General features: G+C 49.3%; 3 protein-coding genes across 3 annotated transcripts; all 3 read left to right on the forward strand.

The window, feature by feature from the left end:
* The first annotated feature begins 5,513 nt into the window (after positions 1–5,513).
* LOC119298433 (syntaxin-51-like) lies at positions 5,514–7,370 on the forward strand. The gene is made up of 7 exons (XM_037575835.1): positions 5,514–5,581; positions 5,990–6,094; positions 6,268–6,377; positions 6,493–6,593; positions 6,713–6,757; positions 6,889–6,973; positions 7,261–7,370. The coding sequence occupies exons 1-7, from the start codon at positions 5,514–5,516 to the stop codon at positions 7,368–7,370; spliced, it is 624 nt and encodes a 207-aa protein (XP_037431732.1).
* Positions 7,371–8,903: 1,533 nt separating this feature from the next.
* LOC119298434 (peroxidase 5-like) lies at positions 8,904–10,360 on the forward strand. The gene is made up of 4 exons (XM_037575836.1): positions 8,904–9,164; positions 9,283–9,471; positions 9,553–9,718; positions 9,827–10,360. The coding sequence occupies exons 1-4, from the start codon at positions 8,949–8,951 to the stop codon at positions 10,231–10,233; spliced, it is 978 nt and encodes a 325-aa protein (XP_037431733.1). The 5' UTR covers positions 8,904–8,948; the 3' UTR covers positions 10,234–10,360.
* Positions 10,361–13,059: 2,699 nt separating this feature from the next.
* On the forward strand, positions 13,060–17,510 carry LOC119304143 (peroxidase 5-like). The gene is made up of 4 exons (XM_037581310.1): positions 13,060–13,533; positions 14,146–14,334; positions 16,528–16,693; positions 16,784–17,510. The coding sequence occupies exons 1-4, from the start codon at positions 13,297–13,299 to the stop codon at positions 17,185–17,187; spliced, it is 996 nt and encodes a 331-aa protein (XP_037437207.1). The 5' UTR covers positions 13,060–13,296; the 3' UTR covers positions 17,188–17,510.
* Positions 17,511–19,961: the final 2,451 nt, after the last annotated feature.

Here is a 19,961-nt window from a genome sequence, read left to right on the forward strand (position 1 = left end):
TCGGTCATGTCTACATAGTTCTTGAACCCGTAGGGTTCGCACGCTTAACGTTCGATGAGGATTTGTATTATGAGTTATGTGTTTTGGTGACCGAAGTTTGTTCGGAGTCCTGGATGAGATCATGGACATGATGAGGAGTCTCGAAATGGTCGAGAGGTAAAGGTTCATATATTGGAAGGTAGTATTCGGACATCAGAATGGTTCCGAGTGATTCGGGTATTTTTTCGGAGTAGGAGGGGTTACCGGAACCCCCCGGGGAAGTGCTGGGCCTACATGGGCCTAAAGGGAGAGAGAGAGAGAGGGAAGCCCGCGGGAGGTGGTGCACGCCCCCTCCTATGGAGTCCAAATAGGACAAGGAGGAGGGGGCGTGGCCCCCTTTCCCTTTCCTTCCTATTCCCTCCGGTGGAGAAAGGAAAAGTGGGGGGAGGGGCGAATCCTACTTGGACTAGGAGTCCAAGTAGGACTCTCCCCTTGGCGCACCCCTCCTGGACGCCGTCCTCCTCCTCCCCCCTTTATATACGGGGGCAGGGGCACCCCAAAGGACACCAAGATTTCTCTTAGCCGTGTGCGGTGCCCCCCTCCACAGTTTAGTCCTCCGGTCATAGTGTCGTAGTGCTTAGGCGAAGCCCTGCGCGGATCACATCACCATCACCGTCACCACGCTGTCGTGCTGACGGAACTGTCCCTTGACCCTCTACTGGATCAAGAGCTCGAGGGACGTCATCGAGCTGAACGTGCGTTGAACACGGAGGTGACGTACATTCGGTACATGGATCAGTTGGATCGTGAAGACGTTCAACTACATCAATTGCGTTAACCTAACGCTTCCGCTTTCGGTCTACGAAGGTACGTGGACACACTCTCCCCATCTTGTTTCTATGAATATCCTAGATAGATCTTGCGTGATCATAGGAATTTTTTTGAAATTGTGATACGTCTCCAACGTATCGATAATTTTTGATTGCTCCATGCTATATTATCTTCTATTTTGGACATTATTGGGCTTTATTATCCACTTTTATATTATTTTTGGGACTAATCTATTAACCGGAGGCCCAGCCCAGAATTGCTGTTTTTTTTGCCTATTTTAGGGTTTCGAAGAAAAGGAATATCAAACGGAGTCCAAACGGAATGAAACCTTCGGGAACGTGATTTTTGGAACGAATAAGATCCAGGAGACTTGGACCCTACGTCAAGCAACCAATAGGGAGGCCACGAGGTAGGGGGGCGCGCCTACCCCCCAGGCGCGCCCTCCACCCTCGTGGTCCCCCTGTTGCTCCAGCGACATACTCCTTCCTCCTATATATACCTACGTACCCCCAAACGATCAGATACGGAACCAAAACCCTAATTCCACCGCCGTAACTTTCTGTATCCACGAGATCCCAACTTGGGGCCTGTTCCGGAGCTCCGCCGGAGGGGGCATCGATCACGGAGGGCTTCTACATCAACACCATAGCCTCTCCGATGAAGTGTGAGTAGTTTACCTCAGACCTTCGGGAACATAGTTATTAGCTAGATGGCTTCTTCTCTCCTTTTGGATCTCAATACAAAGTTCTCCCCCTCTCTTGTGGAGATCTATTCTATGTAATCTTCTTTTGCGGTGTGTTTGTTGAGACCGATGAATTGTGGGTTTATGATCAAGTTTATCTATGAACAATATTTCAATCTTCTTTGAATTCTTTTATGTATGATTGGTTATCTTTGCAAGTCTCTTCGAATTATCAGTTTGGTTTGGCCTACTAGATTGATCTTTCTTGCAATGGGGGAAGTGCTTAGCTTTGGGTTCAATCTTGCGGTGTCCTTTCCCAGTGACAGTAGGGGCAGCAAGGCACGTATTGTATTGTTGCCATCGAGGATAACAAGATGGGTTTTTCATACATTGCATGAGTTTATCCCTCTACATCATGTCATCTTGCTTAAGGCATTATTCTGTTCTTATGAACTTAATACTCTACATGAATGCTGGATAGCGGTCGATGTGTGGAGTAATAGCAGTAGATGCAGACATGAGTCGGTCTACTCGTCTCGGACATGATGCCTATATACATGATCATACCTAGATATTCTCATAACTATGCTCAATTATGTCAATTGTCCAACAGTAATTTGTTCACCCACCGTAAAATACATATGCTCTTGAGAGAAGCCACTAGTGAAACCTATGGCCCCCGGGTCTATCTTCATCATATTCAATCTTCCAATACTTAGTTATTTTCATTGCTTTTATTTTACTTTGCATCTTTATCATAAAAATACCAAAAATATTATCTTATCATATCTATCAGATCTCACTCTCGTAAGTGACCATGTAGGGATTGACAACCCCTTATCGCGTTAGTTGCGAGGATTTATTTGTTTTGTGTAGGTGCGAGGGACTCGCGCGTAGCCTCCTACTGGATTGATACCTTGGTTCTCAAAAACTGAGGGAAATACTTACGCTACTTTGCTGCACCACCCTTTCCTCTTCAAGGGAAAACCAACGCAAGTGCTCAAGAGGTAGCAAGAAGGATTTCTGGCGCCGTTGCCGGGGAGGACTACGCGAAAGTCAACATACCAAGTACCCATCACAAACCCTTATCTCCCGCATTACATTATTTGTCATTTGCCTCTCGTTTTCCTCTCCCCCACTTCACCCTTGCCGTTTTATCCGCCCTTCCTTTTTCTTGCTCGCCTTTCTTCCTCCATGTCTGAATCAAAAAGTGTTGGGGGTTCTCTCCCGAGTTTTAGTACTTTGGACAACCCTTCTATTCTCGCTAAGCTTATAAATAAGGATACTATGGAAAAACCTACCAGAGTTATCAATGAGAATCTTAATAATTTTGACGAAGATGATTCCGGAATTTTTCGTTATTTACTTGATGATTCTTTGAAAGATGCTTGGTATAGACTATGAAGGATTAGGGCTAGCCATGTGCCTCAATACCAAATTGAAATTTACTTAAAAAGCTTTTATATTGCCCTTCCTTCTTCTTTTAAGCATGTCTTAGTTTCTATATTTGAAGAAGGCTTTCTTGAAGGGGATGCCGTAGACACTTATGAGAAGATGAAAACCATATTTGGGCACCCCATGAATGAGAAAGTTGAATCTACATCTTTTTTGCTCTCTTACCAAAATGAATCTATCAAAGAGATGAAGTCTAGCTTAGATACAAATTTCCATAACATACTTAATCTTTCTTCTACCATTAATAGCCATGTGCTTTATCAAAATAGAAAGATTAATTTCATAGATAGCAAGTTTGCTCTTTTTTCCCTAAAACCAAAGATGACAATACCTAGATCTATCCTTGCTTTTTATGCCTAGCTAGGGGCGTTAAACGATAGCGCTTGTTGGGAGGCAACCCAATTTTATTTTAATTCCTTGATTTTTGCTCCTGCTTAGTAATAAATAATTTATCTAGCCTCTGTTTTGGTTGTGCTTTTTGTGTTTAATTAGTGTTTATGCCAAGTAGAACCGTTGAGACTTGGGGAAAGTCTTGTTAATCCTGTTGTAAAAAATAGAAACTTTAGCGCTCACGAGAACTGCTTCCATTTTTATTTGGAAAGTGCTATTTAGTTAATTCTTTTTTTATATGATTAATAGATGAATTCCTCACGTCCAGCAATTTATTTTAGAATTTTTGGGGTTCCAGATCTTGCGCTAGCTACAGATTACTACAGAATGTTCTGTTTTTGACAGATTCAGTTTTTGGTGTGTTGTTTGCTTATTTTGATGAATCTATGGCTAGTAAAATAGTTTATAAACCATATAAAAGTTGGGATACATTAGGTTTAACACCAATATAAATAAATAATGAGTTCATTACAGTACCTTGAAGTGGTCTTTTGTTTTCTTTCGCTAACAGAGCTCACGAGATTTTCTACTTTAAGTTTTGTGTCGTGAAATTTTCAAGTTTTGGGTAAAGATTTGACTTCTGCTTGAGAAGACCCAGATGAGGCGGGTTATCATTGTTTCGGAGAACCGGATGATCTTGCGATCATGGATATCTTGGACCGGGATGATGGGAGATCAACATCATTCTTTTTTGGTGAGAGAATATTATCACTCTTTTTTTAGAGTAAATTGCTCAAAACCACCAGGCTAGGGTAACATATTACCACTGCCTTTTGCCGAAAACCACAAAAAACCATCAACTTTGCGGCAAGTGAGTAACAAATCGCACTAATTCAAAGTTGAGTCATGTCTAACATCAAAACCGACGGGAAGGACCCGTATGTTTGGGCTGATGTGGTGAAGACCTGCTGAGGTGCACGAGGGTCCCACTTGTTTGTCTCACACCTCCTTCTTCCTCCTCAAATTTCTCACTCTCTCACTACCCTTCTCACCAGCTCCACCGGTGGCTGGAGGCCGAGCTCAAGGAGGCACGCCGCCAACAAGCCTGCCTTGTAGCCTCGTCGGCTCGCGCTCGACAGCAAGCCCCGCCCCACGCCCGCCTCGCCCCGCTACTGAGTGCTCTCCTTGCGGCGTCGCCGCCTCCCTTCCAATGAGGCGAGTCGCCGCCCCGTCATCGCTGTGGAGGTCAGGATCGTCCAGCCCACCGCCAACCGGACTTTCGGCTGCGACGCCACTGCCTCCAGCCGCCATTGACCGTGGAGGAATTAGAAAAAATGGGTGAAAATAGTGAGGGGCTGACTGGGGGGCTCATCTTCCACCTCAGCATATTGTCCATATAGGCATGCCAAATTAGCTTGACATGTGGGTCCCACCCATCAGTTCCATTGTTAGACGCGGCTCAGTTTCGAATTAGTGCGATTTGTTACTCACTTGCCACAGAGTTGGTGGTTTTTTTGGTTTTCGGCAAAAATGGTGGTAATCCGTTAACCCTAGCCATGAATGTGGTGGTTTTGAGCAATTTACTCGTTTTTGGACTTGTTGTATGTGTGCGTCTTGTTACAGAGGACAGACATTTGTTCATTGTGGTTGTATCATCTCGATATAATGTTCTCCCTCCGTTCCTAAATATAAGTCTTTTTAGGCATTCCCATATAGACTACATACGGAGTAAAATGAGTGAATATACACTCTACAATATGTCTATATACATTCATATGTAGTCCCATTGAAATCTATAGAGAGACTTGTATTTAGAAACGGAGGCAGTATGAACGAAGATACCCTTTGTAAAAAAATAGACTTGCTTTTTTTTTGGGAAAAAAAAAGACTTTGCCGACCTGGTGCATCTGGCATCTGGTCATGGAGGCCCAAGCCCATGCGTAATCTCCCCGGAGGGTTGAGGTCGAATCGAAACCGACGACCGGAACAGCAAACCTGAATCAAAGTCGTAGTCGTCGTCCCTTCTCCCTCCCGACTGGACTCCTTCTCGGACGCCAAACGGAAAAGGCACAGTTCATGTGCATCCCCAATAAGATCATATACCCCAAGCCGCACCGCATAAACAGCAGGATTTTTTTAGCTAATTAGCTGGTTCTATCATCAGGAATAGGCAATTTTGCAAGAACGAAGGAGCACATCAATGTCCAACATCAACCGGTCGCATCCGGCTCTCCCGATGGCGACCTTCCAGCCCAAGGGTAACCAACCAATCAGCCGAGTTCGTCTTGCTTCCTGTGATTCGCGGTTCCGATCTTGTTCAGCAGCCAATGCGTGCTAACTCTGTGTCGATCGTGTGGGTACGTGTTGCTCTCCTCAGGTTTTGCGCCGACGCCGGCGCCGTCGCCATTGGAGCGATGGACGAAGCGGTTCCAGGACGCCGAGAGGCTGGTGGACGAGGTGATGGGGAACATCGCCGAGAGGGCGTCCGTCCCGGCGTCGCTGCCGCTAGAGCTGAAGCGCCGGACCGGCGAGATCCGGCGGAAGGTGGCCATCCTCGAGACCCGGCTGAGCCTCATGAGGGAGGACCTCGACCGACTCCCCAACAGGCATCTACTCATATTATTACTCCTCCTACTATAGAAAATCCTAACAATAATGCACAGAAATAACTCGATGTATTTGGTGCATAACACTAATCGATTTGCATTGCAGAAACGTGAAGGAGATGCGCAAGCTGGCGGAGAAGTTCGACGCTCTGGAGCTGAAGGTGAAGGAGGTGGCCGCGCCGTTCACCATGAAGAAGCACTCATCCAACAGGTGAATGAATTAATTTCTGAACTCTGAACCTGTCCGACTGACGCTGAAACAATATGTCTGCCAAGTTTCAACGACCAGTCTGAACTCTTTTCTGAACTCAATTTATGACCCCGAAAACCTGCCTGACTGACGCTGAAACAACCTGTCTGTGTTCCCACTTTCTGAACCTTCAGGAACGAGCTGCTTGGACCGAGCGACGACAGGTGCACGGTGGTGGACATAAAGAGCACGGCCAACATGGAGAATCAAGAGATTGTCCAGCTGCAGAGGAACATCATGAAAGGTACGCTTCGTTGGTTACTCCATCCATTGCCGTGCATCAACATATGTTTTGCAATGCTGCGTATATACTCAACTAAACAAACTCATGATGAACTAAACTTTGCATGATGATGCAGAGCAAGATGAGTGTCTAGACAGGCTGGAGGAGACCATAGTCAGCACCAAGCACATCGCGCTGGCGATCAACGAGGAGCTGGACCTGCACGTCAGGCTAATTGTAAGCATGGTCTTCTTGCCAGCTATCTGTTTTGGTTCCTGAAATTCCGGTGTCAATTTGTCCTTTCAAGTACACGAGTTCTTATTTTCTGAAACCATTATACATGATCGTTGCTGCAGGATGATCTGGACGAGAGGGTGGAGGACACGAGCAACCAGCTGCAGGTACCTCATTCCCTCCCATCATAGATATCCCAAATGATAATTACTACATCAAGATCGATAGCTTTCTAGTCTGCTAGATGTATGTATGTGCGCCACTAACATCCATGTCCTTGTGTCATGTTCGTCTACAGCGCGCGCAGAAGAAGCTCAAATCACTCAACACACGGATGCGGAAAAGCGGGTCATGCACGGGCATCCTCGTGTCGATCATCGCAGGTGTGATCTTCGTCGCCGTGGTCTGGGCTCTCATCAAGTTCTAGCGGCAGAAATGTCCGGATATAGAAGTTGCATTGTATATGTAGGGGCAGAAATCGTGAATGTACAGTCCTTTTCTAGTCTACTACTCTTATAGGAGTAGTAGGTAGCTCAAGTGCCAATCTGATCCGTGTATTGTCCTGCAACTCCCGGTCCCGGATGACTTGTGAAATTTCCTTAAGTTTGTCTGTGCCAATGCACAAGAATACTAGACATACGAGCGATTTAACCATGGACTGAATTTACAGACATACGTGACCTCCTCCCCACTAACCCTATCCCTGAATTTCACTGTGGGCGTGTTGTGCTACTCGCCAATGCGCCGTTCGTGCGTGCGCTGCGCGGCGGGTTCACGTAGTAGTGGTTTAAGGTTCAGAGTTAACTGAACTAGTAAAGAACATAAATGGGTTTCAGACAAGAAAGTAGCTGATTTGACACGAAGTTTCTAGGGTTCTTAGCCACCACTCTCAGATGCACATAAAGGGGGGCAGCCGGAACACGGCAGCTAGGGTTTTACCCAATACCAGAGATATGGTCTCTACGTGCCCAAATGCTTGGCCTTATAGCCATTACAGAATCAGCAAAAGGCGTAAAGTAAACAGTGCACATTTGTCGGAATTCAAACAGCGACCCATGGGCTAGCGAAGACCGTTGGATCTGGAATCAACGTCGAAAACATCATCTGCTCAGTGCGAGGCTGCGTAGACGGTTGGATGGAAGATCAAAGGTCGAGCTTGATTACGGCAAAGGCGGAGCGGTACTCCGATAACTGAAGAAATCGACACTGCAGGAATCAGTTTTCAGAGGTCCTGACAAGTCGTTACCTGGACGCGCGTACCAAAACCTGGAGCTCTGCCCTGACTCTCAGTCCACTGACTGTAGCATCGCTTGCAGTTTCATAATCAAATTAGGTGGTAAGCGTACGTCGCACCATTACTATATATGGCGTGGTTCCGGACAAAACATATACTCTACGTATCTCTGTCAGTGGACGATTGTCGCGCACTCACATGGGCGCCGCGCCTATGTAGCCGTTTCTTGCCGCAAAACATGCACTGACATTATTGATTATTCCCTCGTCGTGTAAACACACGGTCACAAACGCACATATGTCATACCTGACCTCAGTCTTCAAGGCAACTATCACATGGGTACAATGCACCACCGTACGTGCAATTAGGTCTTGCACCGTTTCCGCCACCGTACAATGCACCTCCTATGATTTGGAAGCCTATACAAACATTGCATGCCGTTTTGCCATGTACTCCCTCCGTCCCTCCCGGATTAGTTGTGTTTTAGTGTCAGATGCATCCATATTTAGACAAATCTATAACAGTTAACTTGGGACGGAGGTAAAACTACATTTGTACCAAATCTACTACCATGACATGCCCTGCAAAAACCACCTCGATCACCACAACCAAGACGAGAGCTGTCATCATCATTCTATAACGTTTCCAAGAAGAGCACTATGGTTGGGCATTTTGGCTCCGTCCCCATGGATCACAGCGGGCAACCAGACTGATGCCTTGATCGACCCACAAGCAAGCTCCAGTTTGTAATTTGTAAAGATGAGCCAGTTTGGCCCTTGGAAACCGCAGTGGAGCCGAAGAAGAAAACACAAGACCCCTGATTTGCCGGCTACTGGCGCGTACGGCTGCACCCACTACTGGCTAATCCCAATGCCAATGCCCCAAAATCTTGGCCGTGTTTCTAGCCAGCCTCCACATGCCTATCTATCTATCAGTGACTGATTTGATTAGTGAAAGTAGCACCACGCTGCCGAACTGTCCCTTTGCTGACCAGAGTAACTAGCTAGCCAGCGCGCTCCTTGGCACGATCTGCTCCCTATAAATTTGACCGCGCCGTGCAGATTTTGACGCAGCGGTCTCGGTTCGTCTACCTAGCTAGCTAGCTACTGTAATTGACAGTGGTCATGGCGTTGCTCGTGGTGGTTGGCGCCGCGGTTGTCGCAATGTGGCTACTGGCCGGTGAGGCGCGAGGCCAGGCGCAGCTCCAGGTAGGGTTCTACGCGCACTCGTGCCCCCAGGCGGAGGTGATCGTGAGGGACGAGGTCGGCAGGGCCGTCAGCGCCTACCCCGGCTTCGCCGCCGGCCTCGTCCGCCTCCACTTCCACGACTGCTTCGTCAAGGTTTGCACTTAGCTGTGTATCGACTAGCCAGTATGAAATGCAGGTTGCAATGCAGGCGTGTGCTCCATTGAAAATGTCAGTGATGTACTGACGAGCTGTTGACTATGGTTCGTGTCAGGGCTGCGACGCGTCAGTGCTGCTGGACTCGACGGCCAACAGCACGGCGGAGAAGGACGCCCCGCCCAACAAGAGCCTGAGGGGCTTCGAGGTCATCGACGCCGCCAAGAAGCGCCTCGAGGCCGCGTGCGCCGGGACCGTCTCATGCGCCGACATACTCGCCTTCGCCGCACGAGACAGCGTCGTCCTGGTACGTACGGTGACAGGGCTCACATTGCTGCCAGCCTTTTTTGAGCTCTTGCTCACACACCGTCAATGGCGACAATGGCAGGCCGGCGGTAGCCCGTACGGCGTCCCGGCCGGGCGGAGGGACGGCAACGTGTCGGCGGCGTCCGACGCGCAGGCGAGCCTGCCCCCACCCACGGCGAACGTGGCCCATCTCACGGAAGCCTTCGGTAAGAATGGGCTCTCCCAGGAGGACATGGTCACGCTTTCAGGTACCTAGCAGCCCACTCAAACACCCACAGCCCAGCTCACATCGACAGCTTCGGGCGGCCAGTGACGTTTTTTTTTACTCTCTGCGTTTCTCATTTGTATGCGTTCAGGCGCGCACACGATCGGCGTGACGCACTGCAGCTCCTTCAGCGCGCGGCTGCACGGGTACAACGCCACCACGGGCACGGGCCAGGACCCGGCCATGGACGCGGCCAAGGCGGCGGAGCTGGCGCGGCAGTGCCCGCCGGGGAGCCCCAACGCAGTGCCCATGGACGCCGGCAGCCCCGACACGTTCGACACGGGCTACTTCCGCGCCCTGCTGGCCAACCAGGGCGTCCTCGCCTCCGACCAGACGCTCACCTCCGACAACGCCACGGCCGCGCTCGTGGCGCAGAACGCCGGCAACGTCTACCTGTTCGTGACCAGGTTCGGCGACGCCATGGTGAGGATGGGCGGCATCCGGGTGCTCACCGGCGGCGACGGCCAGATACGCACCAACTGCAGGGTCGTAAACTGATACACACTTGTTGCACCCTATCTTATTCGCTTACACTTTACGTCACTCTGAATCCGTGGTATCTTCTTGGCCGGTTTTGCAAAATGCAATGGAGTTATATATGCATCGACTGAATTTTGGACACGTACATTGCGTTGCGCGTGAGAGATGTGTGGTGTGGTGTGCGAGATCTCCCTTTCTCACCTGATAGGAAAGAGCTTCCAAAAACTGTGCTGCGAGCTTTTGGCAAAGCGTACGCCTGCTTTAGTTATTCGGGTGATGCGTGACGCATGGATCGGCCACACTGTAGACGTGCTTTTGTCATGTGTCGAGCAACCCTGGGTGCCTACCTAACAGCCTGGGTTACCCTGATTAGAAAACAAGAAGAAACCTAACAAGAACCCGGGCAAAGATTCACCAGGTTTAGTGTTTGCTGAACCGGACAAGCAAGTTGGTAACAACAACAATACTCTAGTTTGAGTTTCTTTCTGGTGTCCAAAAAAAAAAGTTTGAGTTTGTCCTCTTAATTATTAGAGCTGGAAACGGCCACGATGGAAGAAAAGCAATCAATCAATCATCCTTTGTAACGGAGCCGGCAAAGTAGGGATGAGCACAAGACGGGGCTAAGAAAGAAGCTGCTGGATGGATGGAGCCAGTTCTCGCTTTTTTTCAGGAAAGATTATCAACTATCCACTCATGAGGCTAGCATTTCTTATTGCCAGGAGGAGACTCGTTGCATGTTGTAGTCGCCTCCTTGGTCCTCATTAAGCAAGTCCATGATGTCTTTTGTGTGAATTAAGTTCCATATCTTCTTTCTTTATGGTGGCTGGTCAATAAACCATGATTCAGTGTCTGTCTGAACAAAAATCATGATTCAGTGAATCCACTCACAGATATAAAAAAAAAAGCAGCAATTAGGCAGATCCAATTCATCACCTCCATGGAATCACTTTGATCCAACGATCCACGTTGCTCTAGAGTTCAGCACTTGCGCATTTAACACTGAACATTAACGTGATAACCTACGCTAACAGCTGCCCGCCACATGGTAAAGACTGAACTGTTTCCAACGGCTAGCTGTATGCACAATTGCAAACCGGTTGTTAGGAACATGAACATGGGCGTCCTCCAACTGCGGTCAAACCGACAGCAGTCCATGGCAGATTCATCGGTTGATATTAGCCATAAATAGGGGCCAGGTTTGTTATTAGCACGGCTGGCACGCAGCTTCCACCACCAAACACGACCTGCATGTGCAGGCAGCACACGCACCTGTAATTAATCATGAGAAATCATCTCTAGACTAGGTGGGCATGCATGCATGCAGTTACTCACTACTTGCTCCACTGAACTTACGCTGTCTTCTTGGCTTGACCCATTGAACATATATATACTCCCTCCGTTTCTAAATATAAGTCTTTGTAGGGATTTTACTAGGTGGACTACATACGGAGTAAAATGAATGAATCTACACTTAAAATGCATCTATATACATTTGTACGTGGTTCATAGTGAAATCTCTACAAAGACTTATATTTAGGAACGGAGGAAGTATTTCCCTAGCTAGCTCCTGCACGGCTGCACTGGCAGTTTCATGATGCCCTCAACCTTTTTACCAGGCCTCCAGGTGTTTAACTAATCATGTGTAACTTTACCTAGAAACTGCAGTTACGTGGCAGCCGCCCCTCCCTGCTTTTCCATGCTTGCTTCATTCCTTCGGGTAAAGTTTTTGCAGCACACTCCTTAACGAGGAAGGCAGTCGAATCCGGGGCCCAGTTGTCGACTAGTGCCACTCGATTTGCTTGAACTAACCGCACTGACGCTCTTCCCCTGTCGTCTCATTCAGTTAAATACTCCCAGAGATCTGCTGCTTTAATCATGCCAGTTCAGAAAAAAGAGAGAGAGGGGGGATTAGTTTTCTGAAGCAGCAGCGGCAGCAGGCAGGAGTCAAATCAAACAATCAATTAGGCGATCGAGCAAGGACACCGAGCTGGCAAACCCGATGGGTCGAGGGATTACGCGTTAGCAGCTGACTACAGTACCAGTTACAGTAATCAAGAGACGGTCATGGTCAGGGCACATCATCAGCACTTCTTAACTCAAGTAGATGCAGGGTGGAGGGGTTGGAGTGCGCTGCAAACTGAAGCAAAGCCAACTCACACTTAATTCCACACCCAGCTACAACTAACTATCTAGGACACAGTACATCGGACGGAGGACACTGGTCAAGATCAGAGCAGTCGATAACCGTAAGGCTGTACTGGATCGCATTAAGTTACCACCGAATGTTCGTTGTGATGGACACACAAATCGCATAGGCTCCTAGTAGCAAATATCCCGTTTTTGGCATCAGATGCCGATGTAGCGGAACAAAAACTACTGGGGCGGGCGTGATAGAGCAGAGAGGAAACTTCCAATCTACATAAAGAAGAAGAGACCATTGATCGACTAATCATCTGCGGCGCCAGCTTGGCGCAACGTACCCTCTTGTGTCACATGCCAGGTCTCGCCACATTAGTCCACTGCTCACCACTGCAGTCACACTGACACTGCCCGACCGAATTGTCCCTCCCTCGATCCATCCATGATCCATCCCCAGTAAATCAATCTATGGCACGCAGCAGACCAAATCAAAACTCAAAAGGTAAAAAGAATTTCACTGATGAACGAATGGATGGATGGATGGATCTTTGTGTCATGGATCACATCGATCAAAGTTAATTTTATCGCCTCAATGATAGCTCAAAAAGTTTGGGCCCGGGTCCCTCTCTTCCGCTAACCTAGTTGTACACCACATGGCTCGTGCCACCCTGCCTCGCCTCGCCCGCCCGCCCGCCTACAAAACCAGCCTCCGCTCCCACCTGGGCTCGCACCGGTTTCTCCTCGTCTTCATCCTTAGCCCGGAAGATATCACCGCCCATCGCATAGATAGATAGCGCCACCGGAAAGTTGCTGCCGCTGCTATATACTATCTCTTGCGGCCTCTAGCGGCGTCGAGGATTAATTGCCGCCGGCTTAAGGAAGCAAGACCTGAATTGGTTGTCCGGCCGGCCATCCAGGGAGCTAGGCCAGGGATATACATACATGGAGGCGCCGGCGGCCAGAGGAGGAGCGCGAATGCGGCTGCGGGCTGTGGCGGCGGTGGTGGTGCTGGCGATGGTGGCGGCGACGGGGAGGGCGCAGCTGCAGGTCGGGTACTACGACACGCTGTGCCCGGCGGCGGAGATCATCGTGCAGCAGGAGGTCAGCAAGGGCGTGTCCGGCAGCCCCGGCACCGCCGCCGGCCTCCTCCGGCTCCACTTCCACGACTGCTTCGTCAGGGTACGTACTAGTACTACATCGCAATTCGATACCTCCAGCCCTGCTAGCTAGCTAGCTCCGATTCCCTTCCATGGACAGACAAGAGCTCGGTTCTCTTCTTGCTTGGCGTGAGATCGAGGTCAGACTTCAGAGGTAGGAGTAGATTGAGAAGTAGAGATGCGGTGAGTGATCCAATGCGGCGATGTCACCGGTGTCCTTGGCTCGCATGTGGAGGAGCCTGCTGAATGTCCTCTTTTGCCGTGCGCCGTGCTCTGCGCTGGCAGTTTCTTCCTCTTTTATTTACAGCGAGGAGCAAGTGGTAGATCGGGTGCTGGAAGCCCAGAATGGTGGCGCTCTGACAGGCCGTTGCCATACGAGCACAAGAGTCCATCCTTTGCTCTGCTCTGTTTCTTTTTGTCTTGTTTCTTGGCAAAATTGGATAGAGCCTCGACGCTAACCCCCAACCGCTCGAGCGTGACGCGTTGGGAGCGATGCTTGACAGTGCATGCTCGGTTGCTTTCATTCATGGGCCTGGCCGGCATGATATCACCTACTCCTACTCGATCGAGCATCACTAACGGCAGATGAATTTAGGCATAATAATCGATGTGTTGTTCGTGGTGCATGATGCAGGGCTGCGACGGGTCGGTGCTGCTGGACTCGACGGCGGGCAACCAGGCGGAGAAGGACGCGCCCCCCAACTCGAGCCTGCGCGGGTTCGAGGTGATCGACGCGGCCAAGACGCGGCTGGAGCAGGCCTGCTACGGCGTCGTCTCCTGCGCCGACGTGCTCGCCTTCGCCGCCAGAGACGCCCTCGCCCTGGTACGTTGCGTTCGGTTGCTTTCCTGCTGGAGGTCACTGTGTGTGTGTCAGGAGTTTCTATGAGTTCGTTCGGTCGATCGCCGGCCGGTGGGGTCGGAGGAATGTGGTGTCGGAATATGGAAGCATGTGGCGCGGGCCTCGACCGATCTCCGATCAAGCCTTTTACCGATGCCCACCGCACCATGCGTACCACCTTTGCTGCGTATCTTTCTCGAAAAGCAAGCAACCAGGACATGGAAGGAACCGACCGCCTTTTGTTTCTCTCCTTTCCTTTCCACCCGAAGGCCGCACTAGCGCCAGTAATCCTAGTCCTATACTAGTCCTACGTCTACGTCTACGTGCCTGCCAACCTGCACCCAACGATGCCGAGAATGGCACTGCTTCCGCCGCACCGCACGCACGTACAGGCCGCCGAGGGGAGGGCCCTACGCTCTGCAGGTGCAGGCCCGTTGCTTTGGGCGCACGCATTACGTTACGTTACGGTGGCCGTCCGTGTGTGCTGATCAAGGGTCGCATGTCCGTGTCACGCCTCGCTGCCAGGTTGTAGTTATTATTATTATTTTTGAAATGGATGCCAGGTTGTAGTTATGATGGGAAAGGGAGAGAGTAGAGAACTCTGGTCGCTTTCCCCGAGTTTTTCTTCTTGCCGGACGTGGCCGGACCGCCGGAGGAGGCGCCATGATCCAGGCTGTCCGCGTGGCCATCGTGCCTGCGGGGTTCCATTCATTCATCGGAGGGAAAAAATATATAGCATAGAAAGTTTTACTTTGAGGCCTCCATTGGTTTAAAGGAATTTTATAGGAATTCTAGAGGATAGGATTTTTTTCCTTCAGAGCCCTTTGGTTCATAGGAATGAATTTCTATTTCTACATAAGATTGGTTCATATCCTTCACATTTCATAGGAAAATAAAAATGAGCCTAGACTCAATGAAAAAATTCCTTTGGTGTCAATCAATTGACATCTCGTTTCCTATTCATACTCATAGGATTTAAAATACATGTCATTTCATTTCCAACAAAATTCCTATTCCTACGATAATCCTATCCTATGAACCAAAAGAGGCCTTACTGGTAGCAGTAGAAGATGGGTTCGCGTAGTCATTCCCGAGCTTAATTTGCTCCGGTCTCGATGCAAGGAAGATCGCCAAGTGCATCCCGTCGCAGGGTGGTGGGGGAGAAGTTCAAATACCCAAGCGATCTGCCGCTCTTTCCCGATGCAAGCCTTTAATTAGTTCCTCAGTTAGTTACGCGCAGACAACGGTACAATCCGTTGGTAGGTTATCCAAGAGTACTGCTGGTAGGAACAGTGATGTGCTCTGGTTGGAGTATTTGTTGATGAGATGTTCAGCAGTTAATGTGCCGTGGGTTGTGCTGGGGATTACGTTTGGGTGGTGGAGGGCCAGTCATACGACCGTTGCAGCTCTGGCCTTTGTGTTACTCTTTCATTTGACTGACGACGATCGAGTTTCTCAACTGGTGGGCTAAAAACTGCTTGACGATCTCAAGTACTGCACCGCTGCGTGCGTGAGTGTGACTGACTGACAGTGAAGCTGTGTAGTACATTCAGAGCTGGGCACAGCACATGAGGCTAGCTAACAACCTTGTTGACACGAAAAAGACGCGTACCAGCAGACCGGCGGTTCGGGCTCCGTCATCGTTCGTGTCAATCGGCCGCGATAATCAGAGAAGCAGGGGATCTTGCTCACCGAGCGGCGCACGCTAGGGTGCGGGGTGCGTTGGTGGCCGGGCCGACTAGTTTACGTGGATCCGTCTCACGCCCTCCCCATGTGGCCGGCACATGCCATGATTTCTGTCGCTCTTCCTCTCATCCTCCACTTGGATAGATGGCATGGAGCCCCCCATGCCGCGCCGTCGTCCCCCGCCCCGCCCCGGCCCGGCTCACCAACCATGCCCATGTGACGCGTCTCCATCCGTCCTTAGCCCGTGGTTTCTAGCGACTAGAGAAGAAGGGCGGATGCAGATGAAGCAACACCTCAGTGTACTGTTGCCATCCTTAAACTGTACATGTCTCTGTCGATCGCCGTGTATCGGATGAGGATCGCTGGATCGACGGGCACTGCTAACTGACCCATGCAATCATGCAGGAGTGGTTAAAACTTAAAAATGGCGTGCCAGTTTTTTGTTTTACCAGAACGGAAATGGACTGACGATGTGTGCAAATGTGTGTGCAGGTCGGAGGTAACTCGTACCAGGTGCCGGCGGGGCGGCGAGACGGCAACGTCTCGGTGGCGGGGGAGACCAACGGGAACCTGCCGCCGCCGACCGCCAACGTGAACCAGCTCAACCAGATCTTCGGCTCCAAGGGCCTCACCCAGGCCCAGATGGTCGCGCTCTCAGGTACGTACGTGGTCACCACCCCAACCTCGTGCGCCGACGGCCCGAGAGAGAAGAGGTTTTGCTGAACGAATGAACGAATTTGATGTGCAGGTGCGCACACGGTGGGGATGGCGCAGTGCAGCTCCTTCAGCAGCCGGCTCTACTCGTACGGGACCAGCGGGGGCAAGGACCCCAGCATGGACCCGAGCTACCTGGCGACTCTGAGCACGCAGTGTCCGCAGTCCGGCGCCAGCCAGCCCGTGGCCATGGACCCCGTCACCCCCAACACCTTCGACACCAACTACTACGCCAACGTCGCCGCCAACCGCGGCCTGCTCTCCTCCGACCAGGCGCTGCTCGCCGACAACGGCACCGCCGCGCAGGTCCTCGGCTACACCTCCAGCCCCGGCACCTTCCAGACCGACTTCGCCAGCGCCATGGTCGCCATGGGCGCCATCGGCGTGCTCACCGGCAACCAAGGCACCATCAGGACCAACTGCAGGGTCGTCGGCTGAGCTCGTCGATCAACCACCTGAACTGAATTTGGTTCTGGTATAGAGTGTAAGAAGCTGTTTGATCATTCCTTTGGTCGATCTGTACTAGCTAGCTAGCTTAGCTTAGCCCCACCCTCCTCTCTCTTCCTCTGCTTCATCTTGCAGCATACTTTCTTTCTCTGCTTTTGTATTCTCTTAATTAGCCTCTGTATGTATGTATTACTGTCTAGCGACTGGACCAAGAACTGTATGTAATGACATGATCACAGCACGATTGGGTTGGGTACCAATGTACCAATATACAGTACAGTGCTTAATAAAAAGCTACTACAGACAGACAGACAGACATGTGTTCCTACCAGCGCCACTTCTCTCTGATTTCTTTTTGTCACAGTCACTTGTGCCTGACATTAGTAGCGAGACGTGCGTCGATGCAGGGGCGTACCGTGGGCCGAGGAAGCTGTAGGAGATACGAGACCTCATGTCTGCCGATAGCTTCTGCGGCTAGTTTACAGAAACTTCTGCAGATAGTCGAGATAGCACACAAGCCAGATTTTAAAATTCTCTCTCTCAAAAAACAGGCAGATTTTTAAAAGAAATCTGAAGTGTCAACCACTGTGTCCAGCGAATTTTAACATCTCCCAAATTTTTCCAGTCTCTTTGTAATGGAACAGGATGAATTCTTCAAAACAAAAACAAAAAATCTTATTTTGTTTCTGTTTTCTATTTAGTGAGCATTTATTTAGAAAACAATTTACAAACAACTTTGTAAATTTTATAAAAAAAATGTCATATCTTCAAAAGTAAATTTAAGAAATAATTATTCACTTAAGTAAACAAGGTTCTTGGAATCTATTTTCAGAAATCTAAAAAATATCGTGGTGGGCATGTGTCCTCGGGCTTCGCTGTTACCAAGAAGTTTGCTCCAACGTCGGACCGAAACTTGGGAGGTAGTCCAGAAGCGGATGCAGATTGTGGTCTGCATCGACGACATCTAGAAGAACGGAAGGTGTGTTGGGCTCGTGGTTCATGGATGGCAGGTATGGTTTCGTCCTTCGGCGTCTTAGTCGTGGTGGGGTGTCAGATCTGGAGTTCAATGGCGTGTCGGGGGTGTTGCTCCGGTCTGATTCGTTGCTTCACTTTTGGTGAGTCACCTTGAAGATTCGCAAACTGAATATTAGTGATGCAGTCGCGTCGAGCTCGGGTGAGGAGGTGATTCATCGTTCTTTTCTTTAATGGTTGTTGTGGTGGTGCCGGAGGCAGGTGACGGGCATTGGTGTCAAGCTCAGAGATATTTTGTTATCTTTTTAATTTTGTCATGTCAGTATTTACGTGACTTATACTTTGATCTTTATGATATGAGGATACACTTGAGGGAATGGCAAATTTTTGCTGGAGTCGTAGCCGCGGCTTGTAGTGATGAGCAGGGTTAGAAGAAAGGGTTTGTCTAGGTCTCAGTCGACTGAGATTTCGCGAAATCTCAATCGGCTGACGTCACCTTTTTTTTCCTTTATTGTCCAGCCCATACCATGTCACCTCTGGTTGCTTTCTGGGCTGCCCTGTTTGTCTTTGCTTTGTGTGTTTTTGAGCTGAGTTGGGCCAGAGATTGGGCGGTATTTTTGTTCCGTGCTGCTGCTCCATTACTACGTGTGGTGCACCGGCCGGATGTATTAGCTTGTTGTTCGTGCAAAAAAAATTAACATGCAGTTACTATCAATTTTGTCCAGTTTTACTTTTCATTTTTCTCCTTCCATTCTTATTTATACTATTTTTGCTTCTAGAAAATGTAAGCATTAGTCATGATTTTTTTAAGAAATATGTTCATGCATTTTCACAAATATTAATCATGTATTTTAAAAAAATTAGAGAAACATAATTAGAAAATGTACAATACTGTTTAAAAATATTCATCATGAAATTAGAAAAATGTTTAGCATTATTTAATGATGGTTTTACCTTGCATTTTTTCTTAGATTGGGTCTCGTCTATTTGTAATTTTGTTATCATCAGCAAATTGACAATGGTACTACTAACAAAATAAGAGAGCCAATCATATTCAGTTACACACGCGATGCAGAGGTGCAACTAGATTGGTGTGTCACGTTTAAAAAAATCAGAACACCTCTTTTTAGAGAAACAGAAAATAAAAATAAAAAGGTATTAAATAAGAAAAACAAAGTAGATAATGGGGTGTGGATACGGTCCAGTCGATTGAGATTTAAATAAGTCTTAATCAGCAGGCATCAGGGCAACATGCAGGTGTAGTCTGAGATGACATTTGCAATTGTAGGCCTAGGTGTGACACTTGCAGTTGCATTTCTAGTGTTGGACATGCAACTGGCCCACTCCCTCTCCCATCGCCCCCTCCAACAAAACAAAGGTCTAGTTGCACCCATGTTGGGGGACATGCAGTTACGGTCAGGTGCGGCGCTTGCAGTTGCGGGTCTGTTGTCGAGCTTGCAACTAACATGCCCCCTCTCCTGGCATCCCCTCTGACAGAACAAAAAAGTCCAGTTGCGGTCGGGTTAAAAGACATGCAGTTGCGGTTGAATGCGGCACTTACAGTTGTGGGGCTGTTGTCGGGCTTGCAACTAGCCCACCCCCTCTCCGGCACCCCCTTCGACAAAACAAAAGTCGAGTTGCAACCGTGTTGGGGGACATGCAGTTGCGGTCGGGTGCAGCACTTGCAGTTGTGGGGCTGTTGTCGGGCTTGCAAATGGTCGGCTCCTCCCCCGACGCCCCCTCCGACAAAACAAAAATCGAGTTGCAGCCATGTTGGGGGACATGCAGTTACG

This window comes from Triticum dicoccoides, chromosome 5A, assembly GCF_002162155.2.
Source record: "Triticum dicoccoides isolate Atlit2015 ecotype Zavitan chromosome 5A, WEW_v2.0, whole genome shotgun sequence".
Classification (NCBI taxonomy): domain Eukaryota; kingdom Viridiplantae; phylum Streptophyta; class Magnoliopsida; order Poales; family Poaceae; genus Triticum; species Triticum dicoccoides.

Excerpts from the sequence above, each read along its gene's own strand:
- LOC119298433 (XM_037575835.1), top strand. The coding sequence starts at position 5,514 with ATGGCGACCTTCCAGCCCAAGGGTAACCAACCAATCAGCCGAGTTCGT. Across the intron at positions 6,378-6,492 it reads GCAGAGGAACATCATGAAAG|AGCAAGATGAGTGTCTAGAC; the intron begins GTACGCTTCGTT and ends ATGATGATGCAG. Across the intron at positions 6,594-6,712 it reads ACCTGCACGTCAGGCTAATT|GATGATCTGGACGAGAGGGT; the intron begins GTAAGCATGGTC and ends TCGTTGCTGCAG.
- LOC119298434 (XM_037575836.1), top strand. The coding sequence starts at position 8,949 with ATGGCGTTGCTCGTGGTGGTTGGCGCCGCGGTTGTCGCAATGTGGCTA. Across the intron at positions 9,165-9,282 it reads TCCACGACTGCTTCGTCAAG|GGCTGCGACGCGTCAGTGCT; the intron begins GTTTGCACTTAG and ends GGTTCGTGTCAG. Across the intron at positions 9,719-9,826 it reads GGACATGGTCACGCTTTCAG|GCGCGCACACGATCGGCGTG; the intron begins GTACCTAGCAGC and ends GTATGCGTTCAG.
- LOC119304143 (XM_037581310.1), top strand. The coding sequence starts at position 13,297 with ATGGAGGCGCCGGCGGCCAGAGGAGGAGCGCGAATGCGGCTGCGGGCT. Across the intron at positions 13,534-14,145 it reads TCCACGACTGCTTCGTCAGG|GGCTGCGACGGGTCGGTGCT; the intron begins GTACGTACTAGT and ends TGCATGATGCAG. Across the intron at positions 14,335-16,527 it reads CCAGAGACGCCCTCGCCCTG|GTCGGAGGTAACTCGTACCA; the intron begins GTACGTTGCGTT and ends ATGTGTGTGCAG.